The 23,639-nt window shown below is 37.3% G+C and overlaps 1 protein-coding gene across 2 annotated transcripts in view; it reads left to right on the top strand.

Annotated features, from left to right (window-relative positions):
• Positions 1–21,516, top strand: part of htr4 (5-hydroxytryptamine receptor 4) — a 141,198-nt gene extending 119,682 nt beyond the window's left edge. For both annotated transcript variants that reach the window (XM_037977435.1, XM_017429781.3), the window contains one exon: positions 19,050–21,516. Coding sequence is in view for 1 of the 2 variants with exons in the window: in XM_017429781.3 (XP_017285270.1) it covers positions 19,050–19,137 (88 nt within the window). In the remaining variant the exon portion in view is untranslated. The remainder of the gene's footprint in view (positions 1–19,049) is intronic.
• The last annotated feature ends 2,123 nt before the right edge of the window (positions 21,517–23,639 follow it).

The raw sequence follows: 23,639 nt of genomic DNA, 5'->3' as shown, positions 1-23,639 counted from the left end.
CCCGGTCTGCCAATCCAGAGGAACTGTCCCCGATGTCCACGCGATATTGCAGAGTCGCGTTAACCAACACAACCCTACAACATCCAGAGCCTTAAGGAACTCCGGACGAATCTCATCCACCCCCGGAGCCTTGCCACCGAGGAGCTGTTTAACCACCTCGGTGACCTAAGTAAAACAGAGGCAGGAAATAGATTTTGCACAGGCATTTATTCTTCATTCAGTTCTGCAGCCATGTTCTTTTAGTTCAGGTTTGCATATCTTATTTAACCATGTAGTTTGATTGTGTTTTTTTACCCTTTGCTTTCCTGACATCTAAATCATTTGAACAAAATTAATTGCAAGCTGCACAACTAATAACAATATGTTACTGTATGTGAGAAGCTGGTCCTGTTAGAAACAGCATCTAAAGTCAGCATTATTGACAACTGCAGGGATTCATGGGATACAGATTAATAATTAATAATCATCTGCTTAAGGGTCAGTTTGATGACAGACCAAATAGTTTCAGAAATTCTCAGTCCATTGTGTCCAGCATTCAGAGATTATGTGTGTGTTATCGGCTCTTGGGAGTTTTGGGTTGAAGCTTAGTAATGCTGACAGGCGGAGGAGTGTGTTGAGCCAAGAGGTGAAGCAGTCAGTTTACTGATCGATACGTTTGAGCTCATTCTGTATCTAACCACCAGCTGCAGAAAAAATCTGATCTGCCTTTAAACTTCCCAGTGGACTCAATCATTCAGACCTGGATGGATGGATGGATGGATGGATGGAAATCTTGTAGTTTGTTGCATATAATGTCACAAGTATACAGTCTTGTTAATTAATATACAGCCTTTAAAATTCTGATGTTTGTCCTAAAACATATAAAACAGTCACCAGGGGGTTTGTGTACAAAGAGTGTTACGCTTAAAAAAGTTGCATACGCCCTTTTCCACACAAAAGTTGGGATGCATCGATAATGAAATGATTGTGGGAATATGTGCAGCCCTACGCACACTTCTACACGTTTAGGTTTGTCGACAACACTTCTAGAGCAGTTTGGGAAACTAATAATAATTTGAAAATAATAAATGGACACAACTTTGGGGCATACAAAGAGATTTCCTGCTTCCATTTAACAACATTTACATGTCTTCACAGTTCTGCCTGGTGCTGGAACATTTATAATAAACTTGTGATTTTCAAGTAATAATAAATAAAACGTTCTTTGTTTTAAATCTTGTATCTGAAAGTAAACCAACCGGTGAACCAGCCAGGAGCCAAATCCACATCGCTGGTGAGTTTACGTAAAAAAAAAAGAAAACACGTGTAATGATTTTTTTTGTTTGGTTGTTTGTTTAATTTTGTAACATTAGTGTGTTTTCGGTTCACTGCTTGTGATGGATCGCTAAACAAATGTACAAATTTTGGTACAGCATAAACCATGAAAAGCAGATGTTAGATATCAGCAGGATGTCTCGGATGAGATTCTGTTGCTTGATTTCATTCAGTAGCAGGATGATTTGGGGTAATTAAAAGGATGTTAAAGCTACTCAGAAGCATGTGAAGCAGAAAAGAGGCCAGCTGATCTTTTTGCTCTCCCTCCCTTGTCCACTTGGTTCACTTCGGTCCTGCTGCTCCTCTCTGGTGCACTTCTCACTGCTGGCAAGACACTCAGCTCTAATTACATCACTCCTCAACAGTGTTTGTCTCCCTGAGGCGTTTTTGAGTTTGCCAGATATCTAGGAACACACAGCTACAAACACACTTGAAGAAAACGCTTCATTTTGAAACATTTTTATTCGAACACGTGACAAAAACCCGAAATCAAACTGGACAGATAAATAGAATAGAATCCTGTTGTCATTTAGAAATAATTTTAAAACAAATATTAAAGGGTTGCCATGATAGAGCTTTATGTTTGTTTAGATGGAAAAAAGAGATTTTTTTTTCTTTTACATGAAACCACCCAGATGTTATTTTGGACGCTCAGAGGCTTTGTAAATGTTTGCATGCCTGCTGCTGACGTTTTCTGCTCTTCTCGCTGTCTGATCTTAATTTTGAAATGGATTCCAAACATCTGAAGAGGAACTCACTGACCTCTTGGCACCACCTGACCCACGCTGACTTTTCTCCCATGCTTTCCTGCAAGTGTGCAGGTTTCTTACCTGATCTCACTGAACAGTCAGCCACCAGACGTCATCTCAGTTTGTTGCAGACTGAAGCGCCATTTTAAGAGCTATAAGTGCAAACGTTGTCATAGCTCTTTAAATGGTACTGCGGTAAGCATTCAAATGATCAGCCCCTGAAGTCCAGCATCACTGTGGAGGAAGACTTTATCAAGTCCTAAACACAAAAATCCCAGTCCTCGTGCCTGATACGTTTGTGAATTGCTGACTCTTAAAAGATTTAAAGAGGTGAAGACATCTTTAGTTGCTCCAGATAAAATCATAACCTGACTGCCAGGAAAAAATATTGTCCAATCACATTTTTTGTAAGGTACCAAAACCCCACCCCTTCACATAAGTTATCCTTGAAAACACCTAAATGTCCTCTGTAGATAGCAAAATGAATGAATTCATTAGTATGCAGTGGGTAGGAGAGATTCAGGTTTATAAATGTATTCCACTGAGTAAAAATCTGAACTACTGGAGGATAAGACTGGCTTTTTTGTGGTTCAGAAGACAGTTTTAATTCGACAAAAATCCTGCAGTATTCTAATCTCATGACACCTCATTATAACCCTGTTTATTACTTATAGCATTGGCTGTACAATGAAGAGTTTATTGATACTCATAGATGCATTTAAGGATGTGTCGGAGTGATGTTGTTGATTATTTTTATCATCAAACTGTCAGACATTTGCTTTCATCAGTCATGGGACTTTCAATCAATGGGCGTCTTTTTTTTCCCCTCCCATGTTTAAAACATGTCTCACCTTTGTGCCCAAGGTGTAACATATTCATAAGCAAAATAAATTAAAAGCTGACAGGGTGTTTGACAGGGGTTAGCTGGGCTGTCAGTGACACTTCCCTATCATGAGACCTGTCAGGGAAGTCACCATTTAAGCCTTTTTTATGTTCCAGGAGTCAGCTGTTACTGTTTAAAGATCAGTTTATCTTGTGCTGTCCCACTGTGTAAAGAAGGTAATTATTCCTGAGTATAATCTCACTCTCCTAACAGACGAATCAGCTGAGGAAGCACAGAATTTGGTAAACTGAGGTCTGTGAGTTTAAATAAAAGGGACTTCTGCAGGTTGTGTTGTGTTTTGTTTTTTTTAAAATAAAATATGACTGACTGGTGACATTATATGTGAACATGTTCAGTTGTGTTACTGTTATTGTAGTTTTTTTCCCTAATATTTCTTAAAGTGTTGCCATTCTCTAAACATATTTTTTATATATTATTAACTTAACTTTACCCCGAACATTTCAATTCTCAATATGTTTGTGTTTAATAAGTGTGTGTGTGTGTTTTTATCTGTTTCCTTTGGTCCGTTGTGTGTTTTTTAGCTGCTGTTAAGCATACAGTGAATCTCACGAGAGATGCTCTGGAAAGGCTCTGTTATTGCTGAACAAAATGATTGTGGTGTGTTTTTCATTTTTACTGGCCACTCATGGCTTTTATTACCGCTGGTTGCTGTGGAGAAAATATATTCCAAGACTTGTGTTTGTGTTGATGGCTATAGAATCGAGCCCGTGTGGGAAGTCCATTATTACTTGTGAATAACGGTAAATGTGAAAACTGAAAGATTCAGCGCCATCCCTGAAACAACAACTTACTGAAAGAGACAATTGGTTTCTAACTCTATCAGATGGGAGCAGTGAAAATAAACCTGGTCACACAGGAAACTGTTAAGTGTGTCTGCAACACCGAAGCATGGCCGTGTTTTTACAGATCAGAGCACACATGATAGCAACCTGTGAACGTGATATGGTGTAAATCCTTAGTATTATTAAGATAAAAGTGCAATTATCCGATTTGTGATTTAAATCAAGTGAAAACTGAAAAGTTAATGCTAAAAAAAAATTTCATAAATAGATCAGAATTGCAATAATGCTGGAATTAGGTTTTTTTGATAAAATAAACCAGTAGAGAGTTGAAAATTTTGGAAAATTAGTTCATAATCATGTTTCTAAGTGTCAAAACCAAGCCTACCAGTTAACGGCCTACTTACAGGAAAGCATGGTAGGGGTTTTATCATGATTGGGGGCTTGTTGTTGCTTCTGGCAGTACATTAATCAATTCAAAGAATAAGGAACATTACAATATGTTTCAGAGTAAAAGATGTTGCACCAGAATGTTAGAAAAGGGGATTTTAGGCAAAGATCTTGCATGGTTCTGCGTAAACTCCAACACAAGCCAACTCAGACACCAGCAGACAGATTATAAAAACAATCCGAGCCTTGGTAAATTGAAATTACAACATCTACAGTATTATAATGCAGATTTTGACCCACTGTGTCACATTACAGCTGTTTGTTTGCTGGTTTTGTGAAAAATATTGTATCTAAATGATATTTTTCACAAAAGACAAAGAAAAAAGAGCATGGGTTTAAAAACCTATGGACATGGAGCCTCCAATGCACAGACACCCAGGTTTTACATTGTGTACCTGCCAAACAGATTAATGGCCTTCAAAGCTGTGGCCTATCTGAGGTTCTGTCGTGGTCAGAGGAGCAATCTGGCCTTCAACATCAACCCCTGATCTCATTACCGAGGTTCAAATTCCTTTTCAACCCAACTGTATCACTGTCATTGTGTCGCTGTGGTCGAACTCCTGGCAGGAGAACATTGTGAGCATGTGTGCTGATCACCTAGTGAGTTGTCCTCAATCAGTAACCACATTAAAGTGGTCAGGGAGGATTTTCACATCCTAATTGAATTGACTCGCTGTGTGGGCTGCTGTCTCTTCACCTCTGCGTCACAGAATTCTCTTTTTTCTGTTTGTTCCTCTGTCCATCTGTCTGTCTCACAAGTCTGTTAGCTCTGTGGAGATGAAAGACAACAATTAACATAAACAACATGGCTGCATCTGGCTCACATCTGCATACACACACTATAATGTCTGTATAAAGAGCCCATATGTGGTTCCGTGCTGCCACATGTGTGTTCCCATCACCTTGCTTCAACTCAGATCTCAGTACAGAAACATGTCTTATAAGTTTTCATTCAGAAAAACTGAATGTAATGTCCTGAACCACAGTTAAATTCTAAAATTAACTCTAAAGGTTTGAAAGTGTACTTTTCTAACAGTAAATGGACTTTAGTTTATACCATTTTTTCATCATAATGGGCACAGTTCTTGTAGTCTTTGCTTCCCATACCAACAGAAGTTGGAGGTGCCATGCAAAGTGCTAACCTGCTAACAAGAACAACTCGTGTTCAGTGTTGTGTCTTTTTTTCCTGTAAACAGTTTGATCTTGTGACATACCACACTGAAATCTGAAGAAACTAAGATAAAAGTCAAGAGATCTGTCAGTTCAAAGCAGCAACCACTTTTATACACACACACACACTCTCACACACAAAGGGAAATCTAAACTGCAGTCTTTCAAACAGATCATAACTCTCTCTATTTTGGTTAAAAACTTGCCAATTTGTACTTCAATCATAGCCCACCCTTTGAGGTAGTCCTTGTAACAAAAGAAGTTGTGTTATTTAGTGAAAGAAAACCATAAAAGACTTTGTGTGTTGAATGCAGGACAGAAAATGTGGGCCTATCAGAGGAAGAAAAACGGTATACGTTGATACGAATATTAGGGCACAAAGTCAAATTCATTTCTTAGTGTCATTATTATAAAACTTACAAGTAATATATATGAAAAGCACACATTGTTCAATTCATCCATCCACTTTCTTTACCAGCTTTTTCATTTCTGGGTTGTGGAAAAGCTGGTGTCTTTCAACAGCAGTCATTGTGCAGAAGGCGGTGGACATCCTGGACAAATCGCAAGCCCACAATAAAATATAATTACAAAATATAACAAAACATCAAGTGTCAAACCTCAAATCAAATCAAATGGTGATGTTAAAATCAGCATCATAGTTAACTTTACAAGTAACAGAACAATATACATGGGAAGACTGTTCCATTGGGAAACAACTTTGTTATTAAACCAATACTTTCTAACATTTAACCTAAATCTCTTTACCTCAACTGACATTTCAAGTGCTGTAAGTCCAATATGCTAGTATTTTCAATAAAAATAACTGACTTAAAACAAGTGGTGCATAATCCTATTCCTTGAGGGCCACTACTCTGCATATATTTGATGTTTCTTTGCTTCAGCACGCCTGATTTAAATGAATGTGTGACTAACAGGCTTCTACAGAACTTGATGACATGCTAAAGAGGTAATTCAGCTGTTGAAACAAGTGTGTTGGAGCAGGGAAACATCTAAAACATGGAAAAAAGTGGCCCTACACGAACAGAGTTGGACACCAATACCAGGAAATAAAGTTCTCCGTCAGCTCGATGGATGGATGGATGGAAGGATGGATGGATGGATGGATAGATAGATGGATGGATGGATGGATGGATGGATGGATACTACACAAAGCAAGTAAATAATACAGCAAGTTGTATTAGTGTTTAAAACATAGTTAAATGATATGTAAATATGGCCTCAGGTTCTCTGTAGTCCTTTAATCGTTCTTAGCTGTACAATGTGAAATATAAAATTATTTCTTTTTTTTTATTTTAAAACACGCACAAATATGCACTCACACACATATTGACTATCTCTGAGGTTTCATTCATGATTGCTCCTTGTCTGTTTATTTTCTTCTTCCTGAGCATCATGTAAATATGAAGATACTTCCCCTCCTCTCATGGGAATCCGCTGCAGAGATGTAATTCTTTCTCCCAGCCAGGGAGAAAACTCATCTTGGCAGGAGACATTCCACTCTCTTTTTTTCTGATATTCATAATCAGAGATCACTGATGAGTGAAATGTGCAAAGAAAAAAAGTGTTAATTACGAAAGTGTTGTTTAACAGTCAGAAAAAGTTTTTCACAAAAATGCAACAAAGGTCACTTTCTACCTCATGGATCCATGCAACCTGCAGTAAATGTTTAAAGATGAGTCAAAATCAGAAAAACTTTATTCCAAAGCTGCATTACAACTGAACACAAAGAGGAGTAGGTCTATATATAACATAGTTGAAATTTAAGATAAAATTGAAATGTAATAAAATAATAAAAGAAAAGATAAAGATTAATAATTATATAGAGAAGTTTCACAACAACAGTCATGAATCCTTTTCAGATCTAATCCACTTAATACATGCCCATACAGCACAATATGAACTGTTAATTTGTAAAAGTTATCTATTTAAGGAAGCCAGCAGATTGTGTCAAATCTAGCAGCACAGAGGCGACAGCAGAACCAGAACCATCGGATATTTAACACAACTCTTAAATGTAAAACTTCTAAGTCAGTGTCGCAGTTTGAAGCAGATCTTTTCTCGTTGTTGCAGACAGACATTAATATCCTCATCATGTTTGTGCACGTGTTGGTGTGTCATTCATGTTACTGTACCAGAAACTCCACGTGCTTCGTTTTCAGTGCAGAATACTTTTCTCTGTCAAAGCTATGACACATGGATGAAACATTTTTAAAACTAGATTTCAAACTTGTTGTTTCAAAGAGCAGTTCTCCACTCATGGTGCCCACCCTTGTCTGTGTACAAGTGTATTAGTGAGTATAATCGGGCCTCGAGAGGTCACCATCTGGCAGCAGGAAACGCTTTAAAATCCTCTCTGTTAATACAGCCATATGTCTGCTTTTAATACAAAAATGAGTTATGGTTTTCATGTCATACTTTCAGAAGATGCTTACATTTTTAATTGTCTTATTACTTATTATACAGAAATGTGTGGAATTTATTTGATGTTCTTGGTTTGATCATATTGTGTAGAAAGAGATAAAATTGCTTCAAATCTTGTGTTTAGTCAATAAACCTGAGCAAAAAGCCTATAATTACAAGGCCTTAGTTTAATCTGGAAACAGCTGAAAGAACCCAGCTCTGCCACAACAGAAGTGTTCAGTTTCTGGTTCTGTGGGTCAGTCTCAAACAAGAAACAATTACTGCTTTTCAAAAATAAAATGTTTATAGGAACATCAAACTGGGTTAGATTACCTAAATTCATCTTTCTGTGGCCAACGGACACTCGGAGAAAGTTTAGTTTTATATTTTAAATCCTAAAAATGTTACGGTTAAGTTTGTTTTCTTCTCCTAAGTCAAAAAGTCAAACACCAGATTTATGTTTAAAGCAAAATCAATACCTTAACCCTATCAGCTGTTAATGGTAGCTGAAGTTGTGCTGATGCCTTTCAGCTGCTTGCAGTCTTTATCCTTTTTTCCAACTTTTCTGTGGGTGGTGTAGCTAATAGTGTGTCAGTGTGAATGTTCTCCCATGAAATAATGAAAGAAAAACAACTCTTCTGTCAGTGTAGGAGGACCTCATTTGTCCTGACAACCAAACTGACTGGTTAGCCAACAAGAAATAATAAGCCTCAGATCAGCGACACGAAGACACAAAAGGTTTCATTTTAAAAAGGTGCGTCTCCATTTTAGTCAAATCTGAGTGTTTTCATCTCCCTGTGGGGATCCTGCAGCGGTGTTTCAGACACGAAGGTTGTCAAGCTGTTTCTAAGTAATTCTTCTGTACATTAAAACAAAACGTAATCTGAAGTCATGGGTTTGTGTTGTTGCTGCTTTTGGTCACAAACTTTGTACCTCCAAAAATGCAACTTTTCAGGAAATGAAAACACATTTATTTTCCTTTTAAAAGTACAAGTATTTTTTTGACACATTCCAGTAGTTGTCCAGATTTAAAACCACAGACAGATGTGAAGGGTGACTAACTGAGTGGATTTATATAAAATGGAGATATGAGGTTTTTGCACGACGGTGTCAGTATTGTAATTTGCTCATGTTTCTACTCGCTTAAGGTGAAGTAAAGAGTTTTAATTAAAACTGTGTAGTTATATTTGATTTGGACAATTTGCATGTGTGCTTCAGTACTAGCAGGTAGTTTTCTAGGGTAAATAAAATAGCTCCAGCCCAAGTCTTATTCTCACCACATTCTTATACTGTGAGCGCCTTCCTTTGTGTTGTAGCAGCTTTACTTTGATAAAGGTTGTTTCAAGCTGAGCCATAATCCTTCTAAAAGCATGAGTTATGACATTTGTTCACTTGGATAGGAAATTGTTACGACGTCTGGTGGCAAAATAAAAAAGTGGAGTGGCTATCAGTAAGATTCATTTCACTGAATATTATTTCCACCCTGACAAATACCTGCATTTTTGCACACAAAGATGGGTCAGTGTGTCACATAAATGGCATGCATGTGTGACACAAGGTATTCCTGTAGACCCTCATGCCCAAACACACACACACACACACACACACACACACGTGTGCGTTCGTTGTGGTAATTTCTTGTCATTCCAGTCATGTAAGCAATTAGTTGGTGAACGTTGCTTTGCAGACATCAGTCATCCAGAAACGATCAAACGTTTGATCAACTGAGAGCCGAAAACATGCACACACACTTACACACACCACATAATCATGTCTTATTGGAGCATTTTAGAAGAGCATCTACTTTAAGAAATCTCTGACCACTTGTTATGATTGTTATACGGATCATAAAACCTCGAAGGCCTGCACTCTTCACCTTTATGCCCCGGCGGATGCGTCTGGGCTTCAGCCAGGTTTAATGTTCTGAGACAAAACGTAGAGGAGGTTTAGTGTTTTCAGCCTCGGTGCTACTCAGTTCAACTCTGAAGGTCAATGTTCATCAGTATTATTGAAGCTGTAACCTGAGTTGGTGCAGATAAAAATGTAGAAGCAGAAGCAATCTGAAGAGAAAAGGTGCAGTTTATGAAAGTATGATAAATGATCAGTGTGAATGTTAAATGCTTTGTTTTATTATATGTGTGTGTGTTTAAACAACTCTGATAGACAAAGCTACTCATCTTTATGAAAAGAACATCAAAAAACAACTTTATTTCATTGAAATATGCTGAGTGATCCTTAGTGTTGTTCACTCATAACCTATACTGAAAGTCTGTTCTTCTAAATGCTGGTAAATAGATATCATGGCTGCATCAAATGCTTTTCAGAATATTTCTCTCATTTAGGGGCCAACACTGATGAGTGGTCAGTAGGCTTGGTCATAGTCAGCTTAAATAGTCTTCTTTTATTGCTTTTATGCTAAAGGTTTGACACCATGGAGACAATTGAGCACCACAGACAGACATGATGGAGCAACTATTATTAAAATCAGTCCAGGACTCCAGACTGTGCAACTAATTTGAGCTGGAGCAACTTGCAAAAATGTTCAAAATGAAGGGTATGGAAATTGTGCAGGTGTGTGTTTGGGTGAAAGAGTGTGACTAGACTCCTGAGGTCCTGGCTTTTGTTATCATCACATGATTGGATTGGATTCTGTGCATGCCTGTCATCTGCGAGGAGTTTGATCAGACTCTTGTTTGGCCCATTAGACTATCAGTTCATTTTTGAAAAGAGAAAAAAGCACATTTACACTCTTCTGTACCATTATAGATCCAGACTTCTGAAATTTGATGGTGAAATGAAATAACCCTAAAAGAAAAACAGCATAAAGCCTTTCTGATGTGGTGAAGCAAGTTTTACAACTGTACTTTAAAAGACTTTCTTTTCTAAAGGGTCAGAATAAATTATTATTAAAAAAATATGTTCAAATGAACCAATTGAATCAAAATAACACATTGTGGCTGCAACTTATTGTTTTAATTACTGGAAACAGTGAAAAGATAAAACTCTTATCTGTTCTTGATGTTGGCACTGAAGTGTAATCAGTTAAATCAAATCTAGAGACAAATTATCACATATTAGCTCCAGTAATTAGGGATTTGTCAGAAAACCTTTCTAACTTCTTTACTGCTGTATTTTTTGGTGGGAAAACAGTATGTTTTTATATATGTGCACAAGTTATTTTTTTATCGAGTTCTTTCTCCTGTGCAGTTTTAGATTACTGTTTTAGTTGTTTTACTCAAGTCAAAACATGAATAAATATGGAATAAGTGCAGTTTGGTTAATGTTTGCTTTTTGTTTATAAAAAGTATAATTAAATGAAAGGCTTAGTGTTCCCTGAAATACTACCACACCGAACCTTATCTCAATATTTGTACAAATTTACTGAGGGAATAGCTCTGTTTGTGTAAGCTAAAGCTGATTAACTGTGGCAACCACCTCAAATTGTTTTAACAGCAATAACTTTCTGAGAGTTTCATTAAAATTGAGTCAGTGGTTCATTTCGCTAACACACAGACGGTGTTGACTCCAGCAGTTAATAGCAACAGCAACCCTGCAGACAGATTTTGGGATTCAAAAATTAAACAATTAATTAAATAACCTATATTTAGACAGGTTTCTTGATTGAGAACTCCTCATTTACAACGACATCCTCGCCAAGAGGGAGCAGCTGAGAAAAACAACAGTCACAAACCGTATGCCTGCTTATGTAAAATAAGAAAAGTACTCTATAAAACACTGTAATATACTGCCTGAGGTGCGTCTGTTATCAATAATAAGTTCATTTCTGGTAACATTGCTTTTGTCAGTGGGTTTATTGCTCATGCTTCACTTCCTTTCTCAGCTGAGGACAGAGTTGACAGATGAAGCACCATGAGCCATAAAGCCTAAAACATTTTCTTAGGGACAAGAAGAAACAATAAAAAGAACAGGCTGACTGGACTCCTACAGTTTGATGCATCTGTACACTGATGCCATAAACCCAGGGATTAGAACAGACATCCTCCTTCCTTCATCTCTCAAACAAAGCTTGAGATTGCAGATGGTATCACTGAGACAAAAAAAAGAACATTTTTTTGTTTGAAGCAAGTGACGCCTTGCAAAGCCAGCTCTGCTATATTCCACACTGCTCAGCGGGAGAGATGGCTGCCATTAGATCATAATGAGCGTCGAAGACGAGGATGTGGAAAACTGGGCTGTTTTATGTGCTGATCAACAGAGCAGCTGTGATATGCAAGCCAGGCTCGGAGGAGTTGTCCTCTCAGCAGTATTGTGTTCAACTCTGAGCTGTTCTCATTTTTTACCTGCCTTTATTTCACATTTTTATTGCACAGCAGGACAAAACGTCATCATCGCTTTACTACAGAGTCGCTTTTTAAGTATTTGCTCAGGGAAAGCTGAACAAAGCTGAGAGCCAGTTTTAATCCTGAAACTTTTTTCTGTCGGTCTGTCAGACTTTAAAGACTGCAACACTTTTTTCACTTGTCAGTACAGAAGCTTTGCTGTAGGTTTATCCAAGACAAAGAAACTTAAAGCCCTGTTCACTCAGGAAAAGCATTTTAGGAATAAGCACAGGTATTTTTTTCTTGAAGGTTTAATTGGTGAAATTATAAAACAAGTCAAGAAACAAGAGTTCTGCAGATAACTACAAATTCAACAAAGTATTCAGCTTTTTTCCTCTATTTTCAGCTGATGATGTTGTGTTTTCTTTGCCAGATTTTTGGTCAGGATTCTGCAAAGTTCTTAGGAAAAAAAAACTTCACACCAGTTTCCCATTAACCTCACACCTCCATGGCTCAGACCACATATTACATATCACTGTAACAACAGCACAGATCTGTGCTGCTGCATTTCTTTGGTATTTCACTTTTCTGTCCCTTTGTTTATCTGCTGCAGATTGGTTTCTTTGGCTCCGGCCAAAAATCTCTCCATTTTTCTTAATGAACAAGTGATGGGGGGAAAATTGCCGGAAATATTTAATCTTATGAAAGTCCAGCCTCCTGATTCCTGCAGTCGACTTGATGTCAGCAAAGCTGCTTGAACTCTGTAAACTCAAAGTTCAAACTTTTAGCTTTTTAGACTCAACATTTTGCCTTTAAAAGATCATTATACATCATATTTGTCTTGAGTCCTGCTACTATGATCTTAAACTTTCTAAATCCTTTTAAATGTCCTTATTTGTTTGCATAAAGCAACTTTGCAACACTTTTTATAAGTCCAAGTATTACCTCTTTAACACTGAATGTTTTTATCAAACTATTCTTTTCTGATGCTGCACTACAACCAAGCTTTCCTTTCATGATTTTCTACATCTCTTCTGCTCCAACTCCAGCCCATTGTAGTCACTCCTGTACTCCTTTTCCTTCATCAGTGTCGCAGCAGGATGAGAGCTGTTTTCTCAGTGAGGTGTTGTTGTTTCAAGTAGTGTTGGGCTGAGAGGCCGCTTGCTGTCTCAGCTGCTGGTGACAGAAGCAGATCCCTGACATTACACAGAAAGAGGAAAAAGAAAGATACGGCAGTGGAAAGAGCTTCTTGATTGTGATGATCAGGTGGACTCAGGGCTACAGGCAGACAGGTAAAAAAGCGGTGCAGAAACACATCGGTGGTGGTTTGTTAAATTGCTGCAACTTCTGTATTTCTTTCCCTTTTCTATTCCTCAAAAACTTCAGTTTTGTGTTTAATTTACTGTATTAAAATATAATAAAGTCTTGCCTTTTGTACAGGGACAGGGAAATCAGAAAAGGGTAATTTGTAACTATTTAGAAACACTTTCTTTAATAAAACAAAATGTTTTATTTGTGTTAAGAACAATATTAGCTTCAATGATACCTTGAAGAGTCGCTCAGTCACCCTTAGAGGTTATAATTCAGGCAGAAAAAAACTTCATGTGTGAATAAAGGAGGTGAAGAAGAAACAAGAGACCTTGGCTGGTAATCAGAACAGAGACGTAATGAGCTGGAGAGGGGGGCGAGTTGTGTTAGAGGCTCATGGGATGTACGCACGGAAGTGGAAGATTGGACCACTTGTAAAGAAACCGGGTGGAAAATAATAGATACTTCAAAATTTCAGCAGTTTCTGCAACAAAAAAAAAAGTAGACAGCCATTCTCCTTCCAGTCAGAGAATACCTTGTGACCTGTATAACCTGTGATTGGATAATGACAGCTGCTCAGCTGTTGGTGGCCTTTCGGGTCAAATTGACCCAAAGTTACAATGGTTTCCCCACCTCTCTTCATCTCTCTCTCTCTTCAGGGCTTCTTGTGTCTACATAATAGAGTCCTTGCTTGCATATATTAGCAAGAAATTAAACCAACGTACTGGGTCCTGCCTTATATTAGAACAAAACTTTGAAAACTTGACAACATATCAGCTCCAAACGGGTCAGGGGTCAGCCTCTGCTTCAAGCGGAGGAGTTCAAGTATCTGAGTCGTGTTCATGAGTGATGGAAGGATGAAGGCTGTAATGGATCTACGAATCGGGCCTCGTTGGTCCGGTCTGTCATTGTGAAGAAGAAGCTGAGCTGAAAGGCAAATATCTTACTGGTCTGTCTTTGTTCCAACCCTCACTTATGTCAGAAGGTATGGGGGGGTCTGGTTACTGGGTGGAGATCCTTGGGTAGACCCAGAACTCTTCCACAACGCAACCAAGGATAAGAGGAAGAAGACGGATGGATGAACAGAGTATTCGGTGCTAAATAATCATAACTTGCTGTAACTTTAATCACTCCAATCTTCAGTTTTTTGATCATGAAAGAGATAAATCCAGGCTCAGGGAGGCCCGATTAACAGTGTAGCCTGAAGATTCTGGATTCAACCTCAATTAGTGGAAACCTGAACTTTTCACCACAATTCAGTCCTGAATTTAGGCCGGAATAGGCTCCAGTTTAAATCACATTTGTGGTGCTTGAGTTTTGAACTTTAAAGAAATATAATTTAGTTTAAAAAAGACCAAACTGAGGGTCAAAAGTGAAGAAAAAACATCTTTGAGAACATTTGCTGAGTATCAGTTGATCTTGCAATTGCTTTAATATTCTAAATAATACATTTCTCTGTGGGTTTGGTCTTGACTGTCTGTATAATAACAAAAACAACGTCAACAAAAACAAAAAACACATCTGTTGTACATAATGCACTGATTGTGTCTCTAATCTCTTCATTTAGACTATTTTTAAAAGCACACTTTAACGAGTCATACTCTCCATTTTCAGACACTAAAGGAGAATATGTATTTTTTCTGTAGGATCTCATACCACCGTATTAACCTATATATTACCCTTTGCTAAGCTTTTGTAAGAGAACTTCTGTCTTTTGTTCATATTCAGAGAAAATCTTCTCTGTGAAACAACACAGTGACAAGCTCTTCATGGTTTCAGTGCTCGTTTCCAGGAGGTTAATCCTCGGGTTAAACCACTGAAAAGCAAACGTTGATGAAGCTCAAAAGTGAACATGAGTGAGATTATTATATCACTAGCTAGTGTAATGCACTGATGAGTCTGCTTCGTTGCTTTTATTATCACATAATATGTAATTGAGAATAACAAAATCTGATTGGATTTTGTGGAGGATCTTTATCGTTTATTTCATCGGATCAAATAAGTCAAGTTGAAAACCGGAGGTTAGACAGGGTTTAAGGAGTTATACCCAACTAATTTATCTTGGAATTAGTTAGTTTAGATATTTATTTAGTTACTTATTTGTTTTATATCAGATCTTTGACACCTAGTGGCTAATTTTTGACTGTCACGTCGATCCACATGTTTTTTTTAGCTCGAGTCACTGATCTGCTGGATCCCAACTTTTACGATATAATCCAGACTGCTTCCTTAAAAGAAAAGGCTTTGCCACAAATGCTACATTCATATAAAACACTTTTGCATTTTCAAAAAGGGTTGGGTAACATTTCAAAGGTTTGCAAAACTAAGCGTTAATTAGCATTTGTAGAACTGCAAATCTGCACCCATTATAAGATTTAGACATCAGAAACAAGCAGGATTGAAAGATACCAAAGACACTAATTATCTTCTAATTTACATGGCAATCAGCAGTAGATGATAAAATGTTTTTTATTCAGATTTGCAAGTGTAGCGTACAGTTTTTTATTTGAATTGTTTTTGGACTTTCCTCTGATTTTCACCGAGAAACTCTCCTTCTCACCTCCTCCACACGGAACATCAGATGTCAGCGTTTGCTTCGCAGCACGTCTAACGTCTTCATCAAGGGCGCTCGATGAAGATGAATGTTTGCCACATTGCAGCCTGAAATATGTGGAACTGTTTAGTCTGCTTGTAATCCGGGCCTTCTGTCTCTCCTCTGGTCTCATTAAACAAATCTCCATCCTGTCTGCTGCTCTGCCAGTTGGCCTGTTGGCTCAGCTGTGTACAAATAAAACCACAAATAAACATTGGATGGGTCGAAGCACATGCCCCGCTTCAAAGTTTCATTTGATCCAAGTAGAAAACTAAATATATATATGCTTCAAATGAACACGTAATTTTGTTTTAAACATTATTTGTGCAGACATGAGCAACTCCTCAAGCTTTGACTTTGCATGATTTCTTTATTTTTTTTGCTGAAGTGATCAAAAGTCTTTTTATACCTCTCTTTTCCAGTCATTTTCCAATGAAAGCAGCATTCCTTGCAGGTTTGTGTACTGCTTGCTGGCTTGCATGCCAGAGTTTAAAACATAGATCTTAGATGATCTGTTAGCACTCAGAGTATGTGTTGAGGATGACTCTCAGCTGCTACTACCACACCAAAACTCAGCTCAAAGTCTGTAAGAATTAGAGTAAAATGTTTTATTTAGTGCCACTTTTTTTCTGTTAGAAGATTGTAAAACAGTTGGGTCATAGTTTGTTTAAAATGCATAATAATTAGGTAAATAAGTAGGTAAATTGTGTCTCATTTTTCTAATAATATAAATAGAATGAGCTAATAATGTTTAGAGAATACCTGTCGCTTCTTTAATGCTGTATTTGCTCGTTCTGTTTTATTATTAGGCTGTTACATCCACTGTTACCATCTTATTATGGTCAAATAGTTTATTCTGCCTCAGTAATGATCGAACTCATACTAACGTGTTTTACTTCAGGTTCAGGGTTGTTTCAGTTATTTTACATCCTGGTCACTTATTCCCTGCTGACTAAACACTCAGTGGACCAGGAAGACACACTGATATTCTGTATAATAAAAAAGAAGATTTAAAAACTTGTGTTTCCCCTTCTAATCAGTCAACAAACTGATAAGAAGTGATTCTGGATGGGAAAAAAAGATTTGTCAACATTTATTGGGTCAATCATCTTTTTTCTGCATTTAATTGGCTCCAACTTAACTTACTGCATTATTTACATCAGGGGTGTCCAATCCTGGTCCTCAGGGTGTCCATCCTGCATGTTTTCCTTGTTTCTCTGCTCCAACACCTGATTCAGAGGTTAAATCACCTCTTCGTGTTCTGCAGAAGCCTGTTAATCACCCATTGATTTAAACCAGGTGTGTTGGAGCAGAGGAACAAGTAAAACCTGCAGGATGGAGGCCCTGAGGACCAGGATGGGACACCACTGATTTATATGATTCTTTGGGCTCTGTCCTGTATTGTTTTATAGTACTTAGCCATTAAAATTCAGTTTAAAATGACACGACATAACACAACAAGGCAGTATTTTTGTATTACTGAAATACACATCAAATTTTTCAGATAAACACATTGTATAAAAAGGATTCTATATTATTAGTTAAAGCCTCTTAATCATTTTACCAGCATCATTTTATAATTTAACCAGGTTATGCTTCATAACATGTGACTGGACTTTGATTAAACCCACTAAACTGAATAAAACAACAAAAACAAACGGAAGTGTTTGAAAAACGTATCAGCTGGCTTCCAGTCAGCCTCGACTCTTCATCAGTTTCATGACGGTCACAGCCCCACAGTGACGGCGGCTCTGGGGTTTAACTCTGAAATGTGGGAACGATTTAGTGTTCTGGCGAGAATTTACAGCCTGTTTCTTTTTAAAAAGCTCTAAATGTTTGCGTCCGTCTGGAAGGTGTATTTCATGGCCAGTTTGGCAGCAGGAAGTGTCTTTGGTCAGGGTATTTGTATAAACAGCTCGTAATGATTTTAGCCTGAGGTGAAGTCCCTGAAGCACACACACACACACACACACACTGTTCACATATCACTATTTTACAAAATGTAAGTAGTGATTTACTTCACATATGTCTGTTCTGATAAGCTAACATGTTTGCTTTCATGTTTCTGCAGAGAAACTCGGTAAAACCTGTAAGTTTGTTTAACATTTTAAAGCAGCCAAAATAACTTCTGCTACATTTCCCTCAAAGTCTTCTCGACCACATACTGTGCACTCATGTCAAAGTTAAATCCTTAGTTTTACGTTGTTTATCTAAACAATTATGTAACGGTATTTTGTTATTTTCATCTTGTGTTCTGCAAAGAATTAGTTTCATCAGAATGAAATTGCTTGTTTGAACAGTTTGTGCGACGTTCACCAGAGACCTGAATTAATCACGCAAACCTTTTTTATAACGAGTTTTTGTTTTCTTTGTTGTTTTTTTCATATGAAAAAAATTGTTTACCACTTTATCTTTTCATAATCTTACCCTGATCTGAAAATAATTAATGTCTCTCCTGTGACATAATTAATAAAACATCAATATACATTTTCAAAATGTATTATCTTTTGCAGGATGGTGTAGAATTATTTTAAGTATGGAGTTCAGGGGAATAATAAATAAAATAAAGTTTGTTTATTTATGACCATGTCCAACAGAAATACACTCCCTAAGAGATTTAGCCAATAGCTTATTTCCACCTTCCATCATTTCTGAGGACACCATGAAAAAAGATAAACCAATAAACAACAATAATGTCTCATATAGAAGAGAATCTCCATACAAACACAACAAATCCAAAAAAACAAGATTCAAGTGCAGTTGTGTTCCAGATAAAATAAAACATGGAGACCATTGATGGTAATTTGAAACTGAAGAAAATAAAAACAAAATCTTTTTGACATTTGACATGTTTTCTTGCCTGTAAACCACTTTGAATAAATGAGGAAATGTCCAATGCACGCCTGGTGTCGAGCATAAAATACTTCAAAAATATTATGACAAATGTGGTCATTTTTAGTTCCCAAAGGTTACATTTTTACCCTTAAAGAGTTCAGATTGCACATGCTTCTTTAAAATGTGATTCAGTTTGAGTTTTCTTTTTGTCTCATCGCTCCACTCCCGTCTTATATTTTCTCTTAGGTATTCTGTCCTTCACAATGGGAACCACAAAAAGCAGGAAAAGAAGCCTCTGCACACAAACATAGGCTCCCGTGAGTCCTGCTTGTGACAAACAGCGACTCCACAGTCACAACTCCAACGCCCTCAAATCTCACGACGTCACCATGGAGACGGAGGAACCGCAGCATCTTCCACATGTCCAGGGCTGGAATCTCAGCAGAGCTCCAAGCTCGAGCCCAAGAACGACTTCAAAGATCGAGAAGATGAGGAGGGGGCGCTGGTTTTTACAGCTCAACCAAAACTCCAGGTCTCTTGAGGTGCAGGAGGCTTGAAGCGGGTTTCTGCCTCCCTCATGCTGGTTCTGTTGTTAGTTTTCTCAGAGACTGAGCTGCCCGGGTCAAACTCAGAGCTCACCTTGTGTTGTGGAGAACCAGCAGCGGTGTGTGTTGGAGAGTTTCACAGCAGATGTGATTACTGACTCCGCCGAGGGGGTCATCAAAATGAAATATGTTGCCAAAGTGATTTTCATACATATAGTGAACCTATTTCTGATTATTTTGCAAAGCCCCTTTTGTTTTGTTTTTTTTAGTAAAAAACATCAAAAAGATTGATGTGCTTTAGATTTTAGAAGGCTGTTGCTTGTAAAATGACCATAATAGGTTGGCAGCAGTGGTTTTCTAAAACAAGTATTATGCATTGAAAAGAAGAGAGCGTTTCTTTTTACTGAACATCACACTAAACATGATTCTGCCCTGCTTGAAAACTCTCTGGTCAGAGCTTCCCAGCTTCACAAAATCCTGGCTGGGAGAAAAGGAAAACAGGGTTGTCGAAGTGCATTATCACAGAGGCTGCTAGCTCCCCCTCCTGTGTTCATCGCGCCCCGGGCTCCGTCGGAATGATTGTTTTAAGTTCAGCAGCAAAAAAAAAAAGCTAAGAGGACCACGACACCTGAAAGCTGCTCATGAATGATTCAACAGATTTCCTGGCGATGTTAGGGCACTATGTGCTTGTTTTTGTTGGGTCTGCCTGATTATGTTTGAAGTTTATTTTGCTGTTTGTGCACATTTGGAAGTGTGTCTCTGAGTGTGTGTGTACATCTCCTCAAATGTGATTTATGTAAAAGAGTATTTTTTTTTCTTTCCCATCCTGCAATGTAACGCTCCCACTCAACACCATTTATTCCCCGGGTCTATGCTCACCTTGGAGGTTAAGATAAAGGAATGTATTAGAGATCTTTCCATTTGTTTTATTCAAGGAAACAACACTAAAGCCAACTGTTTTCTTGTACTTAAAATACAAATTTGTCCTTTTTAACCTCCGTTTTAGACTTTTTCTTGTTGTTCATGTTAATTTTTGCCTTTCTGCATAAACATTTGTTTAGGAATATTTGATTCAAAAGGCCATTCATTGCTCAGTGAAGGTTACAGCTTAATTTTCACTCCACAAAACATATTCAATGTTGTTGCCACTTAAATACATCAGAAATACTTTGGGGATGTTTTTTTATTTTGCAAGTCAAAGTGAATCATCCAAATAACTCCTACACTTGCATTCATTAGAGAAGTTGGCCTGCTTTTCTTTGCTATTACTCTGTTTTTACTCCTTCAGCTACGAAAAACTGCAGAGGGTTACAACAAATGTCATTGTTTTCAGATGGGAAAGTTGGAAAATGTGTTAGTGGAGGAGGTTCTTTGGGTTTTCTTTTTCATCATTTTGTTGCTTCGTTTGACACCGACGAGAAGCAAGAAAATGGACGCAGCATAATTTTTTGTTTCCACAGCAACATGAAGAATAGGAGGAATACAAGCAAACAAAAAATAAAAACTGCATTAGGCACTTTAGCAAATTCAGTTTGGGTTTTAGGCTTAAAACGTAAAATTTCCAAATAAATTTTGAAAGGTGTAAAAGCAGCTACTGTCCGGAATCCCAAGAGTTCACCTTCTTTCTGTAAAGCTTCATACTTATTTGGTATTTTAAGATGATAAACAGCCAACATTTATAAGAAATGTAAAAGAACCGAGATCAAAACAAATTTTAAAGCTGCTGCTAGTGGCTCATTGGGGTCACTATGGTAACCAGTGTCTGTCACTCCCTGACAGCACTTTTATTAAACAACTGCAGAAATAAGCTGTGCTGAATCTCACAAACACAGCATCCGGACGTCACACGTCAACTTTTATGCCTTCAGTGTTTTATGTAGGAGACAAGTGATAAAGACCGTTCACTTTCAGTTTAAAGAGAAAATGTTGACCTCAGATATTATGGAAGTCAATGAGAGTTTAGGTGTGCAGAATCTGCACTCTGTGAGAAAACCATCAGCTCAACATCAGCAAAGGACACACTGGAGGAAAAATGCCTACATTTTGATTCATAAACTGTACAAAACGTGTAAAGATTTTGGAAATAAGAAGAGTTTGCAAAAAAAAAACTGGGAGGTTTTGACGTCTCAAGGGTTGTAGTGTGTGACATCGTTACACTATAAGGTGATCATTCTGTGGTAAAATCCTCCAAAATTACAAAACCTAAACTGTGAATGTGTAAAAAACATTAAAGATATCAAATTGCCAGATCAGTCATGTGAACTCTAACTTTCTGTGACTCATTTAAATTTTGGATGATGTTTCTATTGGTTAGTATCCCTGAGCTTTGGAGCTCTAAAGAGGGCTGGGTCTTCTATTGTTGCTCATGTGTACCGTACTGCTACATAGAACATTTTGATGGAGTTTTTGTATATTTTATAAAACTGCTGAAGGAATAAAGTCAAAAAATGTGACAGAAATGGAAGCGCGTGGCCGAATACTGATGAGGGTTCCTTTAGGATAAGCTTTTTACAGCAATACAACACACTGAAGACGTTTGAGTTTCATAATATTGCCTTTACTTTGAGGTGACTCTAATAAACTCGCAACACATTACACTTCACCAAAAAGTTTAGCCAGACAAAATTGGCAACTAGCTGTTTAAGACAAACTATTCGGAGCCAGATCGTTTTAAGGAACTGTTGGCGTCCAAAGCAGCTGAAAGGAGAGCTGCTGAAGTTCATTCATTAGGTGGACAGAAATGTAACTCCAGATAAATCAATAATTCTGTCCTGCATTCACTTGACTATTTGTGTAACACCAGCTCACTGCGAAGCATTTAAGTGCTCCTGTGGTTGAAAATATCAATACAGCATCAGTGTCATTAAAACAAACAAAGAGTGTGGTACATGTTTAGATCACCACCAGCTGGATCAAATAGTTTTCTTCAGAACGGGAGAAAGTTTCATGTTGAAAATCAAACAAAGACGTCTATTAGTTTTCCAATAAAACCATCAAACTAAAAGGAATTGAAGCGTTTTAAATAAACTACAGCTTTCTGTATCTTTAGACAGTCAGATTGCTTCAAAGAATTGGTTTTCTTTGGGTGAGCTTTTAGAAAAAAACTGAAAAGAATCGGAGGGTTAATTTGGTTTCCAAATTGCTGTTTTGAAGAATCCAGCACTGAAATATGGCCAATTTATTTTGTTTATGTAGATAGAAGCATGTTCCAAATGATCCAACCTTACAATACAATCATCAGCAGTAAAATCTACCCTTTCTTTTTTTATATTTGAGCCAAAATAATGAAATGAAGCATTTGAGGTGTTTTGAAAAACTGTGGCTCCAAAAAGACTTTCGGAGCTTTTAATGGTCATGTCACAAACAAAATGTTTTTAGTTAAAACTCATATTTTCTTCTTGAAATGATGGCTGTGTTAAAGAGAAACTACATTTTTTGCTTGTTTTTCCACCAAAGGTAAACAAATACTGCAAATCATTAAGAATTTTTACAACTATAATAATGACTTAATGCTCCTCTCACAGGAATAACACCACGGCTCTGCCCATCACATTCACAAGTTAGTCTGAAGTAGCCGTGAGGAACATTACTGGAAAACAGACCAATGTGTGAAGAACTGAACGCTGCTTCAGACAAACATTATTGTTAAATATTTGGTGTGAAAATGGCTTTTTATCACAGCAACAGCAAGAAAACATTTAGAGAATCGATCAGAACAATAGCTAAAAGTAACAAAAAAGCTAAAACCAGCAGAACAGCAGCTAAAATATGCTAAACAGTAGATAGAAGCCAAAATGAGCAAACACTAAAAGCTGAACTTTGGCTAAAGGCTAAAAATGAGGCAAGTAAAATGAATTCATTTGTAAGAGCACAAGGTTTTTAAGGAACTGAAGAGATCTCATTGCATTTCTATGAGGTAAAAACGATTGTAAATAAAGTTTTAAATGATAAAAATATAGCTGCATGAATTTTTATCTGGTTAAATAAAGTTAATGATGATGATGACGTTTTAGAATAATAATAATAATAATAATACAGATGTGGGGTATTTAATAATGGTATTTTAAGAACAATTCTACCTAATTAGGCTTTTATTCTCTAGGATGAAAAAAAATCACCCTTTTCATGCTCAGGCCTGAAATCCAGCCAAAAAACAAGGTTAGAGTCAAATAAATAATAAAAAGAAAACTATTAAAAGCAACTCCTGGTTATACAATCTTATTTAAAAAACTGATGGAAAACATAGCAATAAAAATGGTCAGACTGAGAGAAGAAATCTATTCTTGGTGTT

This window comes from Kryptolebias marmoratus, linkage group LG9, assembly GCF_001649575.2.
Source record: "Kryptolebias marmoratus isolate JLee-2015 linkage group LG9, ASM164957v2, whole genome shotgun sequence".
NCBI lineage: Eukaryota > Metazoa > Chordata > Actinopteri > Cyprinodontiformes > Rivulidae > Kryptolebias > Kryptolebias marmoratus.
Note: the sequence above shows the minus strand (reverse complement) of the source record. Positions and strands in the feature narration are given on the sequence as shown.